Source organism: Mustelus asterias, chromosome 4, assembly GCF_964213995.1.
Source record: "Mustelus asterias chromosome 4, sMusAst1.hap1.1, whole genome shotgun sequence".
Classification (NCBI taxonomy): Eukaryota; Metazoa; Chordata; class Chondrichthyes; order Carcharhiniformes; family Triakidae; genus Mustelus; species Mustelus asterias.
The window spans coordinates 146,860,752-146,884,363 of NC_135804.1; the positions used below are offsets into that span (position 1 = coordinate 146,860,752).

Genomic DNA, 23,612 nt, shown 5'->3' on the forward strand with positions numbered 1-23,612 from the left:
TTACTTTGATATAGAATGAAAATACAGATTGAATTTTGATAGTAGACTGAGATAGGGTCATGGCCAGAATGTCCAAACCAGATCATGTATTTTCAGCCAGATTCAGAGGCCTTCACCTCGGAATTACTTTTCTGATACAAAATAATCACTACTACTCAGCATCTACTGCATAGGAAGCCAGTGTCACACTCAAGAGGCAGCAGTCACAATTTTGTCTGCAGTTGTTTAATCATCTGAATGAGCAGCATAAAAAATCCAGCAGCTCAGGTAACTGTGTTTCAATGCTTTAACGTCAAAGAAAGTTTGAGACACAAGGGCACCCAAGAGCAGTATTAGGTCTGTCTGTTTTCCACCTTCTGAGAACACAGTATAATATGTCTTTACTTGGCAAGGACAGAACACATTGGCTAGAAGGTCCTATGATTCTGTCTTTTGTGCTTTCTTCAAGTGCTGAGATTATGAGCCATTCCCATCATCCAATGACTTTCACATCAAAAAATAGACTTGGACGTGCAGCAGAGTTAATTAAATACCAAACCTGCTCGGCTTTGTTTTGTCTAGCAATGAAAAGACATTGGATTAGGGAATAGAATAAAAAAAAATCCAAATTAATCTTTTAAGCATGCAAAATACTAGTTAGCTTTCTTGGCCAAACTGCAGTCCCTTCAAATCCCAAATGGAAACCTTTTTTTAAAAAAAAATAAAAAGAAGCGGTTTAGGGACTTTGGATGGAGCAAAATTGGATTCCAACTGACAAGGTTCTTAGACACCTGGCAATGTCTCCCATTGCATTCAAAAACGAAAAAAAAATCTGCCCTATCAAAGATTGGAAGTGGATTTATCATACTACTTCCATTATTCAGTGAGCAGTAATATTCCTTCATTTTTCACTATGGTAGCCAAATATCTTTTATTTCAACCAAAACCATATGTACATAATCAGCATGGTCTATAATAGGCAGCATGAAAGCCAAGATTAATGGTACTAAAATGGGGCATCATCTCATTTTTTATTAAATATTTTTATATCGTTCTCTTGTGCTAAATGTTCCGAAGCACTTACGAAAACCTCCAACATGCAGCACTTGCGTTTCAGATCAACGCACAGCTATAGACCACAAGATGATGTAATGTATGAAGCAAAGGCTTTGGTATCCAATGTTGCTGAAAGGTCAACTGCATCGAACAAAATCTTATTCTGCTCTGTGTTAACAGTCTATTGATATTTAGAACAAATTACATTTTCCCTTTAAGAAATAAGCACTCCAGTTTCTTACCACTTGTGCAATTAGGTCTTCAAGAGCTTCTGTTCTCGCACCTGCTATACTGGTACTGGCTTCTACCACCTTCTCCCTGCCTTGGTTGATAAGATCCTTGAGGAGGAAAAACAATTAAGTGGAAAGGACCGCAGTGAAGTTCACAATTAAATACAGTATATTTTTAAATGGCAATATTTTTTTCTCAACTAACAATGAATTAACTCAGCCACCATATATAAAAGATAAAATCGGGACAAATCGTTGTGATTATCTTATTTATTGAACTAAACTGTCAGATTAATTTGGGTGTTTACTTCCATAATTCCTGCTCTAAAATACACTCACTCTTTTACATTATACATTAACACTATCTACTGCGATAAATTAAGCACACTGCCTACGCCAACTTGGGGTTGACATTATTAAATTGCCATTGTCATCATTAATGCAAGTTATTGACGGCATAATTGTTACTCCTGGCGATACAGCAAATCTCAACCAGTGCAGAATCTCAACATCCATGAGCTTTTGCAGCAGGAAAGTAATTCAAGTCACCCAGGAATCACATTTCTAATCATACCTATGAAATCAAATGCAGATGAGATATACCCTGTCCAACAGCAATGGACTGTTTAGGCTGGTGATGGTTAGGGGGGCAAGCACTTACCATGTAATCTTTATACACTGAATACTTTGAAAGTTATCAAAGCAAAAAAAATTTGAAAAACCACAAAATCTCTGGGTTAGGTAATACAAACACTGTAAAGTTCATGTACTTTACTGTCAAGAACAATTGGAAACAAGAACTTACAACTAAGAATTGACAAATACAAAGCATGTCATTACAATACATTTTTGTATTATACTAGATCAAATTAATCTCAATGTTCTGAACCTCAAATACCAAACAAGTTACTATTAAAGGTACTGGGGCCACCAGTTTAGATCAGATTACCCACCTCCAGCTGTTGATTACTCATTGCAGACAATGTTGCTATGTTGAAAGGAAAATGTGCAGCCTGTAAACTAAAATTGGCAGCAGGGAAATTAATCCCAGTTGGTACATTAGTTCGCAAGGAGAGACCCTGGAAGGAGTTAAAAATAAAAGCCATGTTTATCATTCTGAAACCCAACAGTAGCATGAACCATTAAAAGAATAATTTTATCTTAAACCAATCGATAATGCACAAATCCTGCTGTTTTCTTATTCAGAGGGTACTAAAGTGAAGTTTTAAAGCAAATTATGAACACAAAATTCCCTTCACAGATTTTCTATCATGGAATACCAATTGCTGCATTTTAGTTACATATCCTAAGAAGCTCAATGATTTCCCTCCAATTACGAGATCATCTTTGGACAGATCAATTTTTGTTAAGTGTTTTACCAGGAAACATACGATCAAGGCCAGATGGAATGGTATCTGGGTGTTATCTACAGTCACAGATCTTTGTAGGTATATAGGCCAGGAATTTCCTGTGGGGATGTTTATCAGCAAACACTGATGGAATTTATGCATGAAGTTTCCCACGTTGCTAACAATTATTTACACTTACTTATTGTGCATTTACTGTGACTACATCGGAAATAAAGAATCAACAACCTGCACGACCAAGTAGGCCCCCTATACCCTCTTTGAACATCAGACAGGCTTTTTGTGCAAACTTCACATCTCTCAAGTGGTGATGCTACAGCCTTCAAGCACTCATGCCCTTTGCTTTGGAATTCCTTCCTTAAACCTCAATTTTTCTCCCTCCAACTTAAAAGCATCTAGACAATTTTCAGGCCTGGATGGTGGCAAGTAGTATTCGTGCCACACAAGTGCCAGACAATTACCAACGAGAGAATTGCACCACCTTCCCTTGATACTTATCACCAAAACCCAGAAGGGTTATCATTGACCTGAAACTGAACTGAACCAGCCATATCAATATGCTGTGGCTACAAAAACAAGTCAGAGATTGGGAATTTTGCAGAGAGTAACTCACTTCCTGACTCCCCAAAGCTTGACCACTATCTACAAGGCACAAGTTGACTGTGATAGAATACTCTCCATTTGCCTGGATGAGTGCAGCTCTCATAACTCTTCCACAATCCATCCACAACAAAGTAGCCCACTTGTCTGGCACCCCACCAGACACCTTCAACATTCATTTCCTCCACCATCAACAGACAGTATACATTGCTGCCACTGTCTACAAGATGCATTGCAGGAACTCACTAAACTTCCTTCAACAGAGTCTTCAAATCCACAACCTCTCCCACCTAGAAAGGACAAGGGCAGCAGATGCATGGGAATATTGCCACCTGCAAGTTCCCCTCCAAGTCACATACCATCCTGACCTGGAACTATAACACCATTCCCTTGCTGGGTCAAAATCCTGGAACTCCCCTTCCGAACAGCACTGTGGGTGTTCCTACAACAGGGACTGCAACACACTACCACCTTCTCATGGGCAATTCAGGATGGGTAATAAATGCTGGCCTTGCCATCGATGTCCACATCCCACAATTTATTTTTAAAATTCCATCTATTTAAGTATATTTGAGTATCTGAATTTTTTCCCTTTCTTGGTCACTGACCCTCTTCAAATGGGCCTATGGGATTTTTCTTGGGACAGTTTCACATAACTTGCACTGTACAAATACAGATCGTTGTTAAACACTGAGCAAAACTCAAGTTTATACTTAACAAAACTGTTTTTCATATTTTTCAATAATGTTCCCACTAACCAAACAAAAGCCAAGATTCTGATCATATCAAAATAGATGCAATACTTGCATTGAAAATTAAATGCTAGCTTGATCTATTATATCTACAATAGCATAGTTACATTTGGCTAAATGTAAACCAATGTAAAATAAAAACCAATTAGATGAATTGTGACATTAGAAGCTAAATGGCCCTGTATATATTATTCATGCAACTTTTCTACCCATTTTAGAATGATATATGTCAGCTTTCAAGTTTTGCACAGAATTATTTTAGGCCAGATACATAATTCTCTCCAGGAATTTAAATCTGTTTGACCTTGCTGTTGAGCAAGTTCCTTACCTTCTTTTCCGCTTCATACTCAGCCCATGCTGCTTTTCGGTCCTCCTCACTAAGCTCCTCCTCCTCCTTGTGGTCCAAAAGAGAATCATGCTCATGGTAACCCACAATGTAATCTTTCTGGTTTTGAAGTATCTCTGCTAAAATGTGATCCTATTAAAAACACAAACATTATTATTGCTAACTATCCCTTCTGGGCTATGATTGGAACACTTTGCTTTAAAAAAAACCGCAGCTCACTACTTTATGACGACAACAGAATTGCTAACACTACAATCAACTGCCAACTGTTCATTCATGCCTCACATGACTACCTCCTTTCAAAAAATATCACTGGAGGTACACACAGTAGACAAGATTCAATTCAACAACTCTAATTCCAGCTGAAATCTCTAGGAACAATAGCAAGGTGCTGGGTTCCTGAAGAACTTTTCCACGATATTTTCTAGACTTAGATTTAATGAATTCTAAAATATAAAAGTATTTCATAAATTATCTCGCGCATCCTATACATCGCATTTGATGAAAATGGAGTAAAGAGTTAACATATTGATTTGCAATTAGACTGTCCAGTCACTTGCTTCACGAATGAAAAACCGCATGATTCAGAGTTGTGATGCAGATGATCACTCAAGGCCATCAAGTCCATACCAGCCATGCCATGGGGTGGCATGGTGGCTAACACTGCTGCCTCACAGCGCCAGGGACCCGGGTTCGATTCCCGGCTGGGGCCACTGTGTGAGGAGTTTGCACGTTCTCCCCATGTCTGCGTGGGTTTCCTCTGGGTGCTCCAGTTTCCTCCCACTGTCTGAAAGATGTGCTGGTTAGGTGCATTGGCCATCCTAAATTCTCCCTCAGTGTACCCAAATAGGCACCAGTGTGGTGACCAGTAACTTCGTTGCAGTTAATGCAAGCCTACTTTGATACTAATAAACTTAACAGCTCTCTGCAGAGTAATCCTGCTATATTCCCATAGCCCTGCAAGTTTATTTCCCTCAAGTGCCCAACTAATTTCCTTTTTAAATCATTCGTCACCACTTTGACCAGCTTTGTAGGTAGCAAGCTCCATGTCATATAGAACATATAGAATATATTACCACTTTTTATGTGAAAGAGGTGCTCTCATATTCCTCCTGCATCTCTACCCAAATCCTTAAATCTGAATGGACTGGTTCTGCTTTCCTTTGTCTACTTTATCTAGGCTTGTCAAAATCTTGCAAACATGCATCAAATCTCCCCATAATCTCCTTTGCTCCAGGGAAAATAACCCCTGCTTCTCTTAAAAGCCCTCACCCCTGGAGGCCCTGCCGTAAATGTTCACTACACCCTCTAAAGGGCTCATCTTGTGTGGTGACCAGAATTGAATGAAATACTCTAGTTGTGGCTAACCAGAGCTTTATAAAGTTCCACATAAATAGTCCTGCTTTTGTATTTAATGCTCCTATATTAGGAAGACCAAAATCAATATGCTTTGCTAATTACTCCCCATATCATGTCATCTTTAAGAATCTGTGCACATGTATTCCAAGGCCCCTTCATCCTTGCATACACATTGGAACTGTGCCTCTCCCTATCCCGTCTGCCATAAAGCACTGCCTCACATTTCAATGTATTGAATTCCAGCTGCCACTTGATCAATTCTGCTAGCCTACGTCCTAATGCAGTCATTATGTATTAACATCACCGTTTATCACACTTTGAATAGTTATCAGCAAATTTTGAAATTTCACTCCTTTCAGTATCTCTTTATTCTCCAGCCCTGCCCTGCCCTGCAGCACCCTAAGTCTATGATCCTCAATTTTGTTAGCTAGAGGTTGTGGTACTCTATCAAACATTGATCTAAAATCCATATGGATAACACCCATTGCATTCTCTTCAACTATCTCCTCTGTTGCGTCATAAAAGTATTCAAGCATGATGTGCCTTTCACAAATCTGCGCACTCGCTCCTTAATTAACATAAGACTTCAGCAATTCTTAAAAGATAGAGGAGCGCGAGGTGGACATTCAGCCCCTCGAGCCTGTTCTGTCGTTCAATAAGATCTAGCTGATCTGTGGCCTCACTCCATATACCTGCCTTTGGCTCAAATCCCTTAATACCTTTGCTTAACAAAAATTTATCTATCTCAGATTTAAAATTAACAACTGATCTAGCATCAAATGCTATTTGTGGAAAGGAGTTCCAACCTCTACCATCCTGTGTGTGTAGTAGTGCTTCCTATCATCGCTTCTGAATAGTCTGGGCCTAATTCTTTTACCAAAAACTTCAAAAGAATCATTAACGATATGAGTACATTTAGAATGACCATCCATTTTATACTCCTAAAATTTCATTCGAAGACTGAAGTCAACTTCTTGTAAGTGCAAAAACTAATGTAATATGATTGCAGGGAACCTGCACAGCCACAAACCAATTGGAATGCTAATATGCCTAAAAACCTAAATAAGGCAAAGACATAGGTGTGTTCTTACCAGAACATCCTCAAACCATGAAAGACCAGTCTCAGACAAACTGCATTGCTATGCACACAACAGATGGTGCACAAAATAAATCAAACTTGTTTCTTTTGATTGATCTTGTGATGATGCTTACTTTCCTACCTTGCAACTAGAAATATATTTACTTAGGAACCATTAGCAGAACCATTTCTGCTCAATTTCTGGGACTGTCATTTTCTTGAAACCCAAATAGAAGTGGTCCTCAGAACATAACAGCCACTTGGTCCCAAATTAATAATTCAAGCTGGTCCAAATGAGGATGGCACTTCTCTATAATTTTAACCTAAAGGTGGCTGTTTGTCAAACAGGTCCAATATATATTTACCAAAATGCTAAGATTGTTCTACTTTAGTGAAAAGGTCACACAAATAATACTACGAAAATATAATTGATTCATCTAGCTCTAAAAATCATTAGAGACACAAGGACTGATTAGGGACAGTCAGCATGGCTTTGTGAGTGGAAAATCATGTCTCACAAATTTGATTGAGTTTTTTGAAGGGGTAACCAAGAAGGTAGATGAGGGCAGTGCAGTTGATGTTGTCTACATGGACTTTAGCAAGGCCTTTGACAAGGTACCACATGGTAGGTTGTTGCACAAGGTTAAATCTCACGGGATCCAGGGCGAGGTATCTAAATGGAAACAAAATTGGCTTCTTGACAGAAGCCAGAGGGTGGTTGTAAAGGGTTGTTTTTCAAACTGGAGGCCTGTGACCAACGGTGTGCCTCAGGGATCAGTGCTGGGTCCACTGTTATTTGTCATTTATATTAATGATTTGGATGCGAATATAGGAGGCATGGTTAGCAAGTTTGCAGATGACACTAAGATTGGTGGCATTGTGGACAGTGAAGAAAGTTATCTCCAATTGCAACGGGATCTTGATCAATTGAGCCAGTGGGCTGATTGACAGATGGAGTTTAATTTAGACAAATGCGAGGTGATGCATTTTGGTAGATTGAAACAGGGCAGGACTTACTCAGTTAATGGTAGGGCGTTGGGGAGAGTTACAGAACAAAGATCTAGGGGTACACGTTCATAGTTCCTTGAAAGTGGAGTCACAGGTGGACAGAGTGGTAAAGAAGGCATTCGGCATGCTTGGTTTCATCAGTCAGAACATTGAATACAGGAGTTGGAATGTCTTGTTGAAATTGTACAAGGCATTGGTATGGCCACACTTGGAATACTGTGTGCAATTCTGGTCACACTATTATAGAAAGGATATTATTAAACTAGAAAGAATGCAGAAAAGATTTACTAGGATGCTACCTGGACTTGGTGGTTTGAGTTATAAGGAGAGGCTGAATAGACTGGGACTTTTTCCTCTGGAGCGTAGAAGGCTGAGGGGTGATCTTATAGAGGTCTAAAATAATGAGGGGCACAGGTCAGCTAGATAGTCAATATCTTTTCCCCAAAGGTAGGGGAGTCTAAAACTCCCCTACTAGGTTTAAGGTGAGGGGGGAGATATACAAGAGTGTTTAGAGGGGCAATTTTTTCACACAGAAGGTGATGAGTGTCTGGAACAAGCTGCCAGAGGTAGTAGTAGAAGTGGGTACAATTTTGTCTTTTAAAAAGCATTTAGATAGTTACATGGGTACAATGGGTATAGAGGGATATGGGCCAAATGCTGGCAATTGGGATTAGCTTAAGGGTTTTTTAAAAAAAAGGGCGGCATGGACAAGTTGGGCCGAAGGGCCTGTTTCCATGCTGTAAACCACTATGACTGTTTGAAAATCTGAAACACAATCAACTTTACATCTGTTTGTCAACCCAAATAAAATTTTGCCAGAAAAGAAAAAACACTTATTGATAGGGTAAATGAAGAAATAGGTAAAGCAATGCTAACTTGACAAAGATGTATTTGTAACCAAGGCAACATTATTGAAAACAATGTGCTGGAATGCAATATGTGCATATTCAGGCAATAGTGTCATCAAAATATGTTTTAGATTACATCCCTCTGTGCTTGTTTGCTTTTCTTAGTCTAAGCTTTATTCCTCATTTAATGGATGGAAGGTGATGAAAAAAGTGAAAGCACCTTCAAACAAATACCATTGTTAATCACTTAGAGCCACAAGACAATGCAAATTGCTCACATAGCAGGAAATGGACTCAGTGGATTCAGAGGATGAAAACAGCTTGGGCTGTACTGTACATGTTAACGGTATAGCAGCATTTAGTCGAAGGAGATAAACTTTATTTTGGTATTAGCCTCCGCACTCAGCAAGCCAGGAAATAAAAGGCATTTAATGGCCTTCATTTTAATTTAAGTTCTCAGTTCATAAAAATAATTATGCCAAAGATAAACTGTTTTAATATATGCAGATTTGTTTAAGCATGGAGAAATTTGACAATCTGCAGAACAAAATTAGCTTTTCAGGGTCAGAGGGTAGCAGCAATTATGAAGTTAGTACACCATTAAAAAATTGTTATGCTGCATTCAAAGTGAAGTTTCTTGCCAAGGTTCTTTACAGAAAGATTAAGCACAAAGTGCAAGTTCCCACCACTTCACAAGATTTCCAGTTGCTTGCAGTCTGGGGGATGACTCAAGTGTCTGGAGCATAGAATCACTGACAGAATTTCTGGATGCTTATGGTGTTCAGCATGTGTGCAAGTAGTTAGTTTCAATGGTGTAATGACAGTGAATGCTGACAGTTCAGTCATTACCACCAGATTGTGGAGCAATATTTGACGACCATTTTCTCAAATTCTCTACAAGAGGTTACAACATTTATTTTGCTAAGCCCTCAGTTGGAGATCCACACTCCATGCATGCAGCTTTTTGAGAAACAGTTGGGTGAAATTGGTTTTCGCCAATAACACAGATTGAATGGTAGTAAATCTGCAGCCATTTGCGTGACTGTCACAGAACAATTCCGCCCCCTCTTTGACCAAGATTTAATTTCCTTAGCTAATATTTTTTATAATAGAAAACACCATAAATAGTACAGTAATAGCATTAATTTTGAACATAAAAGAACATTTGATGACTTGCCCTTATTTCAGTGAGTAGGAGAAATATGCACACAATCACTGGAATCTCAGTGAGACTTTGGAAACTTTCAAATGCAATGACACTCTGCATTCAAGCTGGTTAAAAGTGAAAAATAATTTCATACATATGTTGAGGCAAAGTGGAAAAATATTTCAAAAGACTCCTTGGAACAACTGAGGAAACTTTTTGAATTGACAACTAAAATGGATCAAAAGGCATAAATTTAAAATGGACTCAAAAGTTATCAGCACCAAATTCTCTTCTGCACTCTTGAACAATCTTGGCCTTTGCTACAAAGTCCTGCAAAAATGGATTTCAATCCCAGTTAGAATTCTGGAATTCATTTGCTCTCTTTCAGGAAAATGTATTTTGAATTTTGTGCTAAGCCGATCACACCTTTAACTTCTCATATTTTACAGGCTGCAACAGAAGGCAAACTTGGGAATGTAGCTAAATAGCACATAGCTGCTCCTAAGCAAAAATTGGCCAAACTCTATACTTTTTCATGTGATGGAAATGCTTCAGATATTACCTTTCAAAAAAAGGTTGCGCTCATTTAGCAGTCAAGTACATTGACTGGCTAAGCCAGTGAAACCATAAATTTTCTATATTTCTCTGGTTAAATGTTTCTTAGAGGTTGTTTGAGGAAATGAAGTGCTGATTCAGTCAATCAAAAACATGCCTCAACATTATCGTAAGACAGTCACCGAACTCCGATTTGTCCTTTCAGTTAAGTGAAGTTTAATTTGAAAGTAGTTCTCTCCATTTGTTCTCCAGGAATTGCAGTTCCTTTGATTTCATGCCAACTTCCAACACATCATAGCGGATGAATTACACCAGAATCAGCAAATGCGAAACTAAAAAGTTAGAAGTTTATTTATTTGTTTCACAAGTAAGGCTTACACATTAACACTGCAACAAAGTTACTGTGAAATTCTCCTAGTCGCCACAGTCCGGCACCTGTTCGGCTCAATGCACCTAACCATCACATCTTTCGGATTGTGGGAGGAAACCGGAGTACCCGGAGGAAATCCACGCAGACACAGGGAGAACGTGCAAACTGCACACGGACAGTGACCCAAGCCGGGAATCAAACCCGGGTCCCTGGCGCTGTGAAGCAGCAGTGCGAACCAATGTGCTACTGTGCCGCCGCCCCTGGTATAAAGTATGAAACTAAAGCATGGTAAATCATACTTTGAATTACAGAATCCATACAGTGCAGAAGGTGGTCATTTGGCCCATCGAGCCTGCACTGACAACAATCCCATGCAGGCCCTATCCCTGCCACCCCACATATTTACCCTGAAAATCCCCCTAAAACGAAGGGGCAATTTACCATAGCCAATCAACCTAACCCACATATCTTATTTACTGTCTGCCTGGTTCTAAATTTTCTTTACATCTTCAATATCATGCCTCAAAAAAAGCGCTCCATTCCTTCAATGATTCTCAAACACCGAATGCAAAATGTACAACACAGGAATTAGGCAGAGCTGGGGTGTTCAGGATTATTTGAGTTGGCAGATCAGTGTAAATGTCAATTCAGTAAGGTACTGGCAGCCAACTACAATAGTGAAAAGGCAGTGTTTACCTGGCGAGTGCCTGCAGCTGCCACCGATGTAGACCAACCCTATTGTATTATATAGACAATCAAAGGTGTATCGGCAATCATAGCTTAGCATGGAACATTTGAATTCTTGTTGCTTTTTAAGGAAATTTTCGATGAACCAGAGCTATTTCACATGTACAGTAATTGATTGTGATGAGGTCACACTATAGCGAAGCTGCAGTATAATACTTTTTCCTTTGAATTTCAATTTAATCAGTTTCTTTAAAATTTAAAGAAATTCAGGCTTTTGATGCACCTCTTCTGTTTATGCAGGTTATTGCCCCCATGCCATATTCTTCTCATACCATCTCAGTTTGGGAGTCTCAGCCCCAAGGCAATCAGTCTCCTATCGTACAGACCCACCATGCAGAAAAAAAAACTTATCAGCCCCAGTAAACAAATAAAAGATCAAAGGTCAATGAGTTTCCATCTGTTCCAATGCAGTGACAATCAAGCTGCACACTTAAGTTACTGAGCTGGGAACTCAACTCATTATGATACATCATACTGATATTATTCACAAAGCCCTCCAGTTACAATCACTATCATTGTTGCAAACTGAATTTATCAACTGTCATCTCAACAACAAAGACTTACCACAGCTCTATTATCTATTAATGTGCATAAATTGCTAGGAATACACAAACAATGAAATCACCGTTGTAAAGTTGAGATGCATTACATGGGCTTTTAGTGATCCAATTACCAGAATATTACTAGGTCAAATCTGATGTGTTATTAAGCAACACATGGCCAATCAGAATTATATGGCTAGTTCTTATCCAGTGGCACAACAAAAGTCTTTGTAAGCACAATGGTTTACTCATGTAACAATATCCAGCAATCTGCAGAAAGCCTAGAGTGAGGCAGAAACTCTGGGTCCTCAAGCCAAGTACAAAAGCAGGCAATACGCTGAGTTATCAAGAGCACATTTACAGTGTACATGCTGTTCAAGCATTTCGAATTAGACATACATAAAACTATGTATTAAATTGATAAAATAGTAACTACTAGAAGGATGAGTCTCCCCAATCCTCCCTTGTAACTTTTCAATTGCAATACTAATTGGCAAGGCTACACCAAAATCTTCAGTTGGTTCACAGTAAATACCTCAAACTTGTTGATAGATCCATCATTGCAATTTAGTCTCGAGCAATTTTACTTGGTATAAATTGCAAAAAAGTCTGGAGATTTTTCTATTCAATTAGCTACCTGACAGAAAAGGGACGGACAGACGGAAAGCTGCAATTTACCAGCTTTACTTATTTCATATCCAAGAACAATGGTTCTCAAATTTGTTTGACAAGGACCTCTTTCCAAGGCCCTTCCACCCAGGTTATAATCTGCATAATGCTCATATGAAAGTGCTGCATGGAGTGTTTTAATAATGCTTTTAAGAAAACAGGCGTTCACTGACATTACCAATGAGATGCTGCCTCCCACTGCAGTCTATCCACTGTCTTACAATGACAGACTTAAATTATTCACCACTTCCAGATGAGACTTGCATTTTCATAACTCTTAACATGGAACGCTGATAATAAGATGTAATTGTAGCCTTACCTCCACTTTCTTGCCTGCCCTCTACTATACTCTCTACTCCCTCATAGATCAGAAAATATTTCAAATTTAGCCTTGAATATATTTAAAGAAAGGCTCCTCTGCTCTCTGGAGTGATAAAGATTAACGACCCTCCAAGACAATAAATCCATATCTGCAAATCTCCAGACTTTATAAATGGGAGACCTCTCATTTGTAAACTCTGCCTCTTATAAGCCAGTAATAAGTTTCACAACGCCAGGTTAAAGTCCAACAGGTTTATTTGGTAGCAAATACCATCAGCTTTCGGAGCGCTGCTCCTTCGTCAGATGGAGTGGAAATGTGCTCTCAAACAGTGCATAGAGACACAAAATCAAGTTACAAAATCACAAAATCAGAACTAGCTGTTCTGTCTGGAGACAATACACGTCTCTTTAAGCTGTGTTTAATGCTCCCTCCACCCACATTGTCTGTACCTTTAAGACCTGGCTGGCTGTAGGGATTCGCATTCTAATTAGTATTCTGTAACTTGATTTTGTGTCTCTATGCACTGTTTGAGAGCACATTTCCACTCCATCTGACGAAGGAGAAGCGCTCCGAGAGCTTATGGTATTTGCTCCAAATAAACTTGTTGGACTTTAACCTGGTGTTGTGAGACTTCTTACTGTGTTCACCCCAGTCCAACGCTGGCATCTCCACACCTTATAAGCCAAACATTCTCTCAGCATTTACCATGTCAAGCCCTTTCAGAATCTTATACATTTCAAAAAGATCACCTGGTTCACACTGTTCCAGGGACCCGGATTCAATTCTGGCCTTGGGTGATTTGGTATGGAGCTTGCACATTCTCCTAGTCAGTGTGGGTTTCCTCCAGGTGCTCCAGTTTCCTCCCACAGTTCAAAGACATGCAGGTTAGGTGGATTGGCCATGCTAAATTGCCCCTTAGTGTTCGAAGATGTGCAGGTTAGATAGATTAACCATGGGAAATGTGTGGGATTAGATGGGTAGAAGGCCTGGGTAAAATATTCTGCCAGCGAGTTGGTGCAGACTCAGTGGATCAAATGGCCTCTTCTGCAAGGTGGGGATTCTAGGAAATCCCACCATTCTTCTAGACTCCAATCAGTATTGGGCCAACCTAGTGAACCTTTTATAATAAAGCAACCTTTCTTCCCAAGAACCAACCCAGGTGAGGCTTCTCCGAACTGCCTCCAACACAAATATATCCCTCCTTAAATACAGAGACAAAAATTGAATGCAATACTCTAGATGTGGTCACATCTAAACCTTACACAGTTGCAACTCATCTAAACCCTACACAGTTCATTCTTCCTTTGTCAAGTTGCAGTTGCTCAGTGACATCAACCACAGGCAAAAGATAAGCTTTCAAGAACAAGACAATTAACACCCATCTCCATCACTCAACCATTTCCTCCATGGTGTCAAACTGGGACATTTTCGACCCTTCACAACCTTAAACCCCTTGCTACTGATTCTTTCCCCCTTTCAGGAAAATTTTAATGTGTCGCCACCAATTACTCCTCTCCCACACCTAATTAATAGTTTACATTGCCAAGTAGATTTTACCAAAATTATTCATTGCTTTTTTTCCTTCTGCAATCTTTGAATTTAATATGTCAAACATGAAAATTTCAAAATATATCTAAGCTATTTGCTACATTTGAAGATCCTTTGACCACGATTAGATTGTAATTCACTGCCGAGTTCCCCTATCTATTCAAAATTCTGCAAACTTTGGGGTGAATGAGATTTTAAATGAGTGCTTCCTGCAAAGTACGTTTTCTTTAATGCCTGATTTCACATCTTAATGAAACTATAACTGATTACTGGAGGGTATTCTTTAAGTCACCTCAACTTCAAAATCAGCTATACAGATTTAAGTGTTGTAAAAACTGAATGACTATAACCAATTGGCAATTACATGTAGTAGATTCTGATCATCATTCACTAACGGTTTAAAAAAAAAATGCTTCGACAGAAAAACATTTTCATATAAGGCAGCGCAAAGTTGGTAACTCCATAGGGGCAGCACGGTGGCACATGGGCAGCACGGTGGCACATGGGCAGCACGGTGGCACAGTGGTTAGCACTGCTGCTTCACAGCTCCAGGGACCTGGGTTCAATTCCCGGCTTGGGTCACTGTCTGTGTGGAGTTTGCACATTCTCCTCGTGTCTGCGTGGGTTTCCTCCGGGTGCTCCGGTTTCCTCCCACAGTCTAAAGATGTGCGGGTTAGGTTGATTGGCCAGGTTAAAAATTGCCCCTTAGAGTCCTGGGATGCGTAGATTAGAGGGATTGGCAGGTAAAATGTGTAGGGATATGGGGGTAGGGCCTGGGTGGGATTGTGGTCGGTGCAGACTCGATGGGCCGAATGGCCTCTTTCTGTACTGTAGGGTTTCTATGATTTCTTCTATGATTTCTATAGTGTTACATTTCTCTATGTGACAAATACCCTCAGGTAACCAACTGAATAATTAGAGGTTACCAGATATTTAATGGAGACTGCTAATAGCCCACTCTCACTGTTCTATTACAACTAAACAAATTATATAGACCTGAAGCTTTAAATGGTGTGCTGCTTTTCATATTCTAAGACATCACATGTACCAAGAGGTGAGTGCAGAGGCAGGAACACTATAATCAGTGGAGCAAAGTCTCCAAGGAACATCATGCTGTTGTGAGCATAATATTGTTTGTGAGATGCAGACCAAGTCTCAGGAAAAAAAACATTGATGAGAACTGCTCTCCATTATTTCTAGCATATTGAGAGAACACTTTTAATGTTAAAAAATGTCCTTGCCATCCACATTTTCGTGTGACAGATGTCATTTGGCATTTTCCTAATGTTAGAATCGAAACTAGATAATTGTAAAGGCTTAAATGGCTCCTCTTAACCTTTCAAGTGCTTTTCATTGATCCAGTGGCATTATGGATCATCACTGCATCAACAAATTATATCACTGCACTTCCAAGTGCAAGACATTTTATTAATGCCCAGGAAGGAGCATTCAATTTTTGACTAATGGAAAATTGCTCATCACAAACTTAAAAATACTACCTGCCAATATCTGAGATTGGAACAAATCAGTAAAACAAAGGATTATTTATCCTTTCACCAAAATTTTCCATACTTTTTCAACTTCCACACTCTTGCTTCCAATCCAAAAGTAACGTGATCAATCTTGATTGTATTATGTTTTGGGATGTTGATCCACTTGAGCTCATCTTTTTGTTTCACTGAAGTTGTATTAAGGTTCGTGACAAAGGGGATGCATACTTAGAACTTCACCTTCTGGGTGGTTAATTTTTCATGAGAACTCAAATGGAAGTGAAATTACTAGTAGAGGGAAGCTAGCGACTATTTATCTGTCAAAAACAATGCAACCAACTTAAGGTTGATAATTGTACCTGAAAATTAAAAACCTTTCCCATATGTTGACAAAATGTTTTCAAAAGAGAGCGTCGAACCTCAAAAAACAAATTCACTGCACAATTCTCAAACCACTAAGGGAAAAATCACTGGATTGATCTCCTCAGCAACTGAGGGCTTACAGCACTGTCAAAACAACAGTTAAATTAGGTTAATATGAGCCATAGGATCTTGATATCAAGTGTTGGCTAAAAGAATATGGAACATCTGGTTAAGTGTTATATTGCAAGCAAACCACATCTTTTGGAGTTGAGAAATTCTAAACTCGGTCCCCAAAATATAAATTGGTTTTAAGTGCTAGAGCAAATACTGCAAAATATTTTCAGACAATAAACTCTTTGTGAGGGCAATTGTGTTATGTCTGTCATTTAGCATAGTAAAAGCCAGTTAAACCACATCAACCCTTTACTGCTGAAGAACAAACTTCTACTTTTAATCAAAATTTATCTTTAATTTTGATTTTTTTTAAAAATCTTCTAATTTTCTGATAAAACAAAGTTATGAACAAGTCAATGGAATCAAATCTCATTATGCCTTTAATGCTATAATTACTGCAAAGCGGCAGCATAACTTCCACTTGAGGTGATATCTTCATAATTTCCATAATCAAGTGGATAGTAGAAAATGGCAGATAATTTAGAATTCCAAAAGTCTAGTCTTGTACATATGGTGCAAAACTAATTGCACCAGATTATGATCCGAATTAATCATTGTTTGATTAATGTCATTACTGATAGAATCTCTACAATACAGGAGAGGCCCATCAGCCCATCGAGACTGCACTGACAGTATCTTACCCAGGCCCTTTCCCAAACACCTCACACATTTACCATAGCTAATCCATCTAACCTACACATCTTGGGACACTAAAGGCAATTCAGCATGGCCAATCCACCTAACCTGCACATCTTTGGAGCATCCAGAGGAACCCACACAAAGGGGAGAACATGCACACAGACAGTCACCCAAGGCCGGAATTGAACCCGGGACCCTGGAGCTGTGAGACAGCAATACTAACCATTGTGCCGCCACCATTAGCAGCCAGTGTATTGCAAGGCCTGCAATTATATGGCCGATAACAAGCATGAATAAGAAGTTTCAGCATAATTCGTGTCAGTCTACTGGAAATAGATTCTTTAAACTTTATTTTGTGCCACAAGTTTAAAATAACGATAACCCTTGGTTTAAATCAAAAGCTGATGCTCCCAGAACATTAGCTGAGTTTCTGGATTAATAGTCTAGCGATAATACCACTAGGCCAGCACCTCACCTAAAGTCACACACTACAGTCTATAACAGAATTCAGAATGTTCCATGCCACCACTTTTGAGTGCCCTACCCCATCCACATCTTTTTGTTCAAAAACACTTGAAATTCTGCTACTCTTAATCTGCCTCTCCGAAAAGTGCCTTACCTTACATCCGCTAATTGGCATTGTAATATAGCAAGATAACTAATTTATGGACTTCTCAATACAACAAGATGTCAGATTTTGAAAAATCATCTCAAAATGAAATATATACAAATTAAAGGACTTCATCCACTGGCACCCAAATATTACACAAATCTCTGCCACAGGTTCAATAAACCTGACAATTTCTAAGCAAAAACAGCAGTTCTTGGATGGGAAACAGAGAACAGATATTAGATGGCGAAACAGAGGGCAGGAGTTTACAGCCTCACTCGTCCCGAAACTGTAAAATCCTGCCCGAGGTCAACAGACCTTTCCAGTGGGCGCCCCCTTGCCTGCTCCGATTCCCATGGTGGACGGGGCAGTAAAATTCCAGCCAGAGTCTTCACAAAATCATAACACATTACTACAGAAACATAGGACTACTACGGTAGTTTCATTGCACAATGGTTCAGGTTTTCATGTAGGAAAACATCTTGAAAGTTAAAAATGTTCTACTGAACCTCTTTAGATTAAGTAAGCTGAAAAGAGATAGTACTAAGTGTGTTGAGAAATATGTAGGAACACATTAGTTTAGAAAGTAATGTGATAAGACGGAATAATACGTAGGGAAAGGATTTTCAACCTTGTACTAAAAAGTGTGTTTGAGGAATCTAATAGTTCCCCCATGAGTGGAATTTGGCTCCTTGGTACTTCAATTTGAGTTTATCTTCTTTCTTCATAATTAATTCAACTTTTAAAATAAGCGTTTCAAATGCTAATCAAACTCCCGAAAGAAGTGACAAGTGCAATCTGGAAATAACACAACCCTCTTAGCAAACAACCTAGTAAAAATTCCTTTTTGTAATATAGCAGAATAGAAGTCAAATCCAAAAAATTGAATTGAAAATAAAAAAAAGTGTCGATTCTCTAGATCGTTACTTCTTTAAATTAAAAGCTGCGTCTATTAGTGATTTAGAAAATCAATTGCAAATCTCACGCTTAATAGATCCAAGTAGTACTGCAAAGCAGGTATCCAAAATATTGCAAATGCCTCTTACTTAAATATGGAAAATCTAACTGGGGCCAACTGCGTGATATCTAAATTACATACAAATGAAACCACTAATTGTGGATTTCACTTTACATGGATTTTTAAAAAACAGATTTTAAGACAGTTTCTCTTAAGGCTGTCAACCAGATCAAAAAAACGAGAACAGCATAATCCCACCCCACAATCTGTTACAATACAGTAGGTGGCCTAATCAGGTTCAATTTTGCAAAGCACAAAGTTACATGAAGTACATCAAAAATAAATCTTTATAACTTTCTTACATCTGTGATATATTGAAGAGTACTCAAATTAAAGCCAAATCAAAGTGAGAATATTACATTTTCAAAAACTCTTTGCTCAAACTTATCCATCTGCTTACAAAGACAATTCTGGTAAGCAAAGCTCAACTTAATCTAGAAATGTATGCAGGTCATTGTTAATTTGCTTTGCTGTGTGTTAATTATTTCAGTGTTCAAGTCAACACTTCGTCAAGATACTGTGTTCCTATATACTGAAGATATTAAAAATGCTCATATTAGTTAGAGAAATCTAGTCTTTTTTAGCACTAGTTCATGCATACATGTGCTTGGAACTAATGGCAATTGACTAAACCCCTCCCCAACCAAGATGTTTTAGTGATATTTAGCATGCTAAGAGTTGATATAAAACTATCTGCATAAAATTATGGGTGGGATTTTCCAGCCCCGCCCACCACCAGGATCCTCCAGTCCTGCTGATGTCAATGGGCTTTTGACTGGTTCACCATGTCTGCCAGGGCCACCGCACTGGGCCCAGAAAATCCCAACCCAATGAATATGATGTCTTGCATCATATTCCATTACAGACCAGGTGCTTTGCCCACAACTCAAATAGTTGGAAGGTACATCATATACATTAAAACTCATTTCAATAGTACAGAACAAAGTATTCAAATTAAACAACTGAAAAGATTTTTAAATTCTAGATCTAAATCATGGCGTGAAATGGTTAAGAAAAGAAAAGCACAATGGGATGGACCATAGGATCAATTTGAATGTTAAATTTATAGGGGTCTGTAATTTTTAGGCTGCTAATTATCCTGCTACAGTGAAGAGAAATCATTAGCACAGAAACTATATTCTGTCACTCAGTATTGTACCATGTCTCGTGCAATATTTCACAGTGCATAACCTTTAATGGCAGTGAATGCTAATGCAACCAAAACAATGTGAAGGCAGCAATTACTGTACATTCCTTTTCAACCTTTGTGCCAAAGAAAGTGAGCCTTAGCTATACTGCTGGTGGCAAATCCTGAATCACTCACTCTCCTCACCCTCCCTTGCTAATTTTTCGTTTGCAGATCTAACCACCACCTCCATTTCTTTCTAGTCCCTAATTTTTTCCCCATCCATTTGTTTCCATCTCACCAGCTGTTCTCAATTCTCCCTTTTGTTCTTCCTTCACTGATAGATTTCTGATCGATAAGGGAATTAGGGGATATGGGGAGCAGGCGGGTAAGTGGAACTGATTCGCTTCAGATCAGCCATGATCTTGTTGAATGGCGGGGCAGGCTCGAGGGGCTAGATGGCCTACTCCTGCTCCTATTTCTTATGTTATGTTCTTAATCTTGCCTTCAAAATTAAAGGTTCACTTTTCATTTGCATTCTCATGTCTATATCTCTTCCTTCTTCCCCACCACTTCAATGCATCTATTCTTGTGTCTTCTACTCTCCATTTCACACATCCCACCCTACCAGTTTAAACCTGCCCTTAATTCTGTCCATCTCTCCCTAATACAATGCCTATCTTCATCGCCAACACTGGTACCTCGATCTTTATCTTCTCCACTTTCATCACCATAACCATGTCAGTCTTCCTTGTTTTACCCACTCGATCCTCTACAGTCCCAACTCCCCTTCAGTATCACATCACTTGCCCGACTACATCATCCTTGCCCACATCCAATCTTCACCTGCTTGATCCATTCGCACATCTGTTCCCTTCGACACTATTCTTCTCCTATGCTTCCCTTCTTTCCATTTATTTTCCTCCTACTATCCATTTTAATGGAAAATGCTCCAATTTCCTGGAATCTGCAGTAACTTGCCTAAGAATTGATTGAATGAGACAAAATCAGAGATCACCAACACCATTTGCAACAAGTGGCACTGAAAGTGCTCCCATCGGAGAGAATCTGTAAAACATTTACTGACAAACATTAAAGGTTCTTAAAGAGGTAAACCTTTGGCAGCAGAGGAGTATCTCTCTTCTTCTTCTTTTCAGAATTTGGATCATCCAGCTGATCTGGCTCAAAAGTGTAGAGTTCAGTTAATTCATTCATTGTGAAGTGACGCTCAATCTGCTGCTGGTCAACGACACGGTACGCTAGCGACTGCTTTGTTACCTGTCGATCATAAATCTTTTCCTCCATAGTGCCCTGTTTTTAAAAACACGAATGTTAGAATTTATGCTTCTCTGGATAAACATTTTCCCCAAAGCTCCCCACAGCCCCCAATTTCCCTCCATAATGACCAACACCTGCGTGGCACAGTGCACCCTAGGTGAAAAGTAGAAAGGTTTATTCTCTCTGGATGAAGTGTAGGATTTCCACTACACAATCATATCACGTCAGGAGCGAATTATGTCCCATTTGCAACAGGCCAAATTGTCAAACAGATTTAATCACTGGCAGGCCATTTTATAGCAGTAAGCATCAAGATTGACTGGCTGAAATTACTCCAAATATCACTATGGAACCAGTTTATGCAAGAGTTAAACAGAAATACCAGTCAGCTGAGCTCCTTTGAATGCATTTCTCTGCAGATTTTTCAAAGGATAGACACAAATATTTCTTGGAACAGTAGCAGCTGCGTGAATTTGGTTACAGTGTCAGAATTACATCAGTATTCCTACCTATGGAGTCATATTTGTCTTTGTACCAGTTGCAGCTAGTTCCAAATCAAAGCTGGCTGTGCAGCTAGTTCCAAATCAAAGCTGGCTGGCAGATCAGAGGTGCTCAAACTATATATCCTTAAAACCCTTAGAAATAGTCTTGCCTCAGTAATAAAACTGCAAGATAGAGGTGCTTTACTCAAGGGATAAACAGCTCGTTTCACAGTATATATACTTATTCATGGTGCTCAAAAGCTGGATTAAGTACAACAAAGCAAGATATTTGTTAAAGATTAAGAATCCAAACTTTAAAAAGTACTGCATTACCACAAATATTTAAAGAAATTATTTTTCCAAAGGTGTTGACAACCTCAGGATACACAAAGTGTTCTTGTGTTATTTCCCCAAAGCATGGCAACTGTACAAGAACTGCAGTGAAATTGAAGAATCTCACCATCACAAGAGTATTCTGTCCATGTTGGTCTACTTGAGTACTTTTGAAGAATGCTGAAGGCATTACGAAGGGAGGGACATTCACAAGGTTACTGAACTGGATAGCAAATTGTGTTTACGTCAAGTTGATGTTGAAGCAGTTTATTATTTACCATTTGTTTCAATTCAGCTCCTCCATACTGTATGCTCCAGTACTCCACTCGTCATCATTTGTATATAATTTAAAGCAAAATACCCAAAAGTCAACAGCAAAAGTTAATTTCTTGCAACTTTCGGAATGTAAAGGGAACATCCTCACCAAACTGACTCAAAATCTTCCGAATATTCTCTACATTAGAAAATTCATCGAATCTTCAAAATATTTTCATCTTACAAAGGTAGATAAAATAGTCCATGGGACGAAAAGTGTAAATTTAGAACATAACATTAATTGAATTGAGGGACAGGGACTTTGTCTTGAGTACAAATTTAGGACTGTCAAGAAATAATTCTTCACAGTGCAATCCTGTGGATTAAATGTGCAGGGAAAGTGGAAACTTTTTCTTTCTTAAATCGTTTAAAATAGTTGAATTGAATTGGTACAAATACTTCTACCTAGTGATCGTTAATCTCAACTAGATATGATCTGACATTTAGCTGCTGGGAGGAGGGGAAAGAAAAATTAAAATCAATCTGCTTATTGATTTTAACTGGCTTTTCAAACATCATGAGGAATAAAATGAAGTAGCAGTCTTTACAGATTCATGTGTTTTAATATAAAAGCAAAGCTTTTCAGTAGCCAAAAACACAATTAGAAATATATAGACTCTCAGATTTTAAAAAAGTGTCCTGTGATGTCTTGTCCATTCATTCAGTTGAGCTACAGCAGTTCAATAAATGGCTCAGCACACCACCTCATTGGCAACCACAGATGGACGATAAATGCTGTTCTAGTCAGCACATCCCACGAAAGAACAAAATTAAATTACCTCAAATGTAGGACAAGGACTCACCTATATGATCTTTGTAAGGAAACACGATCAAAGGCTAATACAATTTTACAAAAGTTAAACCATTCCCGTCCAAATCCAATAGTGAAATAATGAGGTTGATTTTGCACTGTTTTACCTATGCTTTCTAGTAAATAGTCAAAGCAGCTTCTCCATAATGGATTAAATTGAAGAAAAACCCACAAAGCTTATGGATTTTCACAGTAACTTCATTGCAGTGTTACTATAAACCTACTTGTGAGTAATAAATAAACTTTACATAAACTTTAAATAAACTAAATACGCAAACCTGGAATACTCAGATAAAGCCAGGGCAATGGAACGAGGGGACAGCTTTAAAATGAAAAATAACGTGCAAACATGAAGTGTCCTTTTTAAGCCCAAAAGGTGTTCAGCGTTTGGAATAATCCACGTGATAAGGCAACAGAGACAAGGACATTTTGCTATAACCGAAAACAAAA

At 38.7% G+C, this 23,612-nt stretch overlaps 1 protein-coding gene across 9 annotated transcripts in view; it reads right to left on the reverse strand.

Moving 5' to 3' along the window:
• The window catches only part of atrx (ATRX chromatin remodeler), a 178,298-nt gene that overhangs the window by 11,355 nt on the left and 143,331 nt on the right, over positions 1-23,612 (reverse strand). For all 9 annotated transcript variants that reach the window (XM_078211911.1, XM_078211909.1, XM_078211912.1 and 6 more), the window contains 4 exons: positions 21,060-21,254; positions 4,313-4,462; positions 2,219-2,344; positions 1,278-1,373 (listed from right to left, as the gene is read on the reverse strand). In XM_078211911.1, coding sequence (XP_078068037.1) covers positions 1,278-1,373; positions 2,219-2,344; positions 4,313-4,462; positions 21,060-21,254 — 567 coding nt within the window. The remainder of the gene's footprint in view (positions 1-1,277; positions 1,374-2,218; positions 2,345-4,312; positions 4,463-21,059; positions 21,255-23,612) is intronic.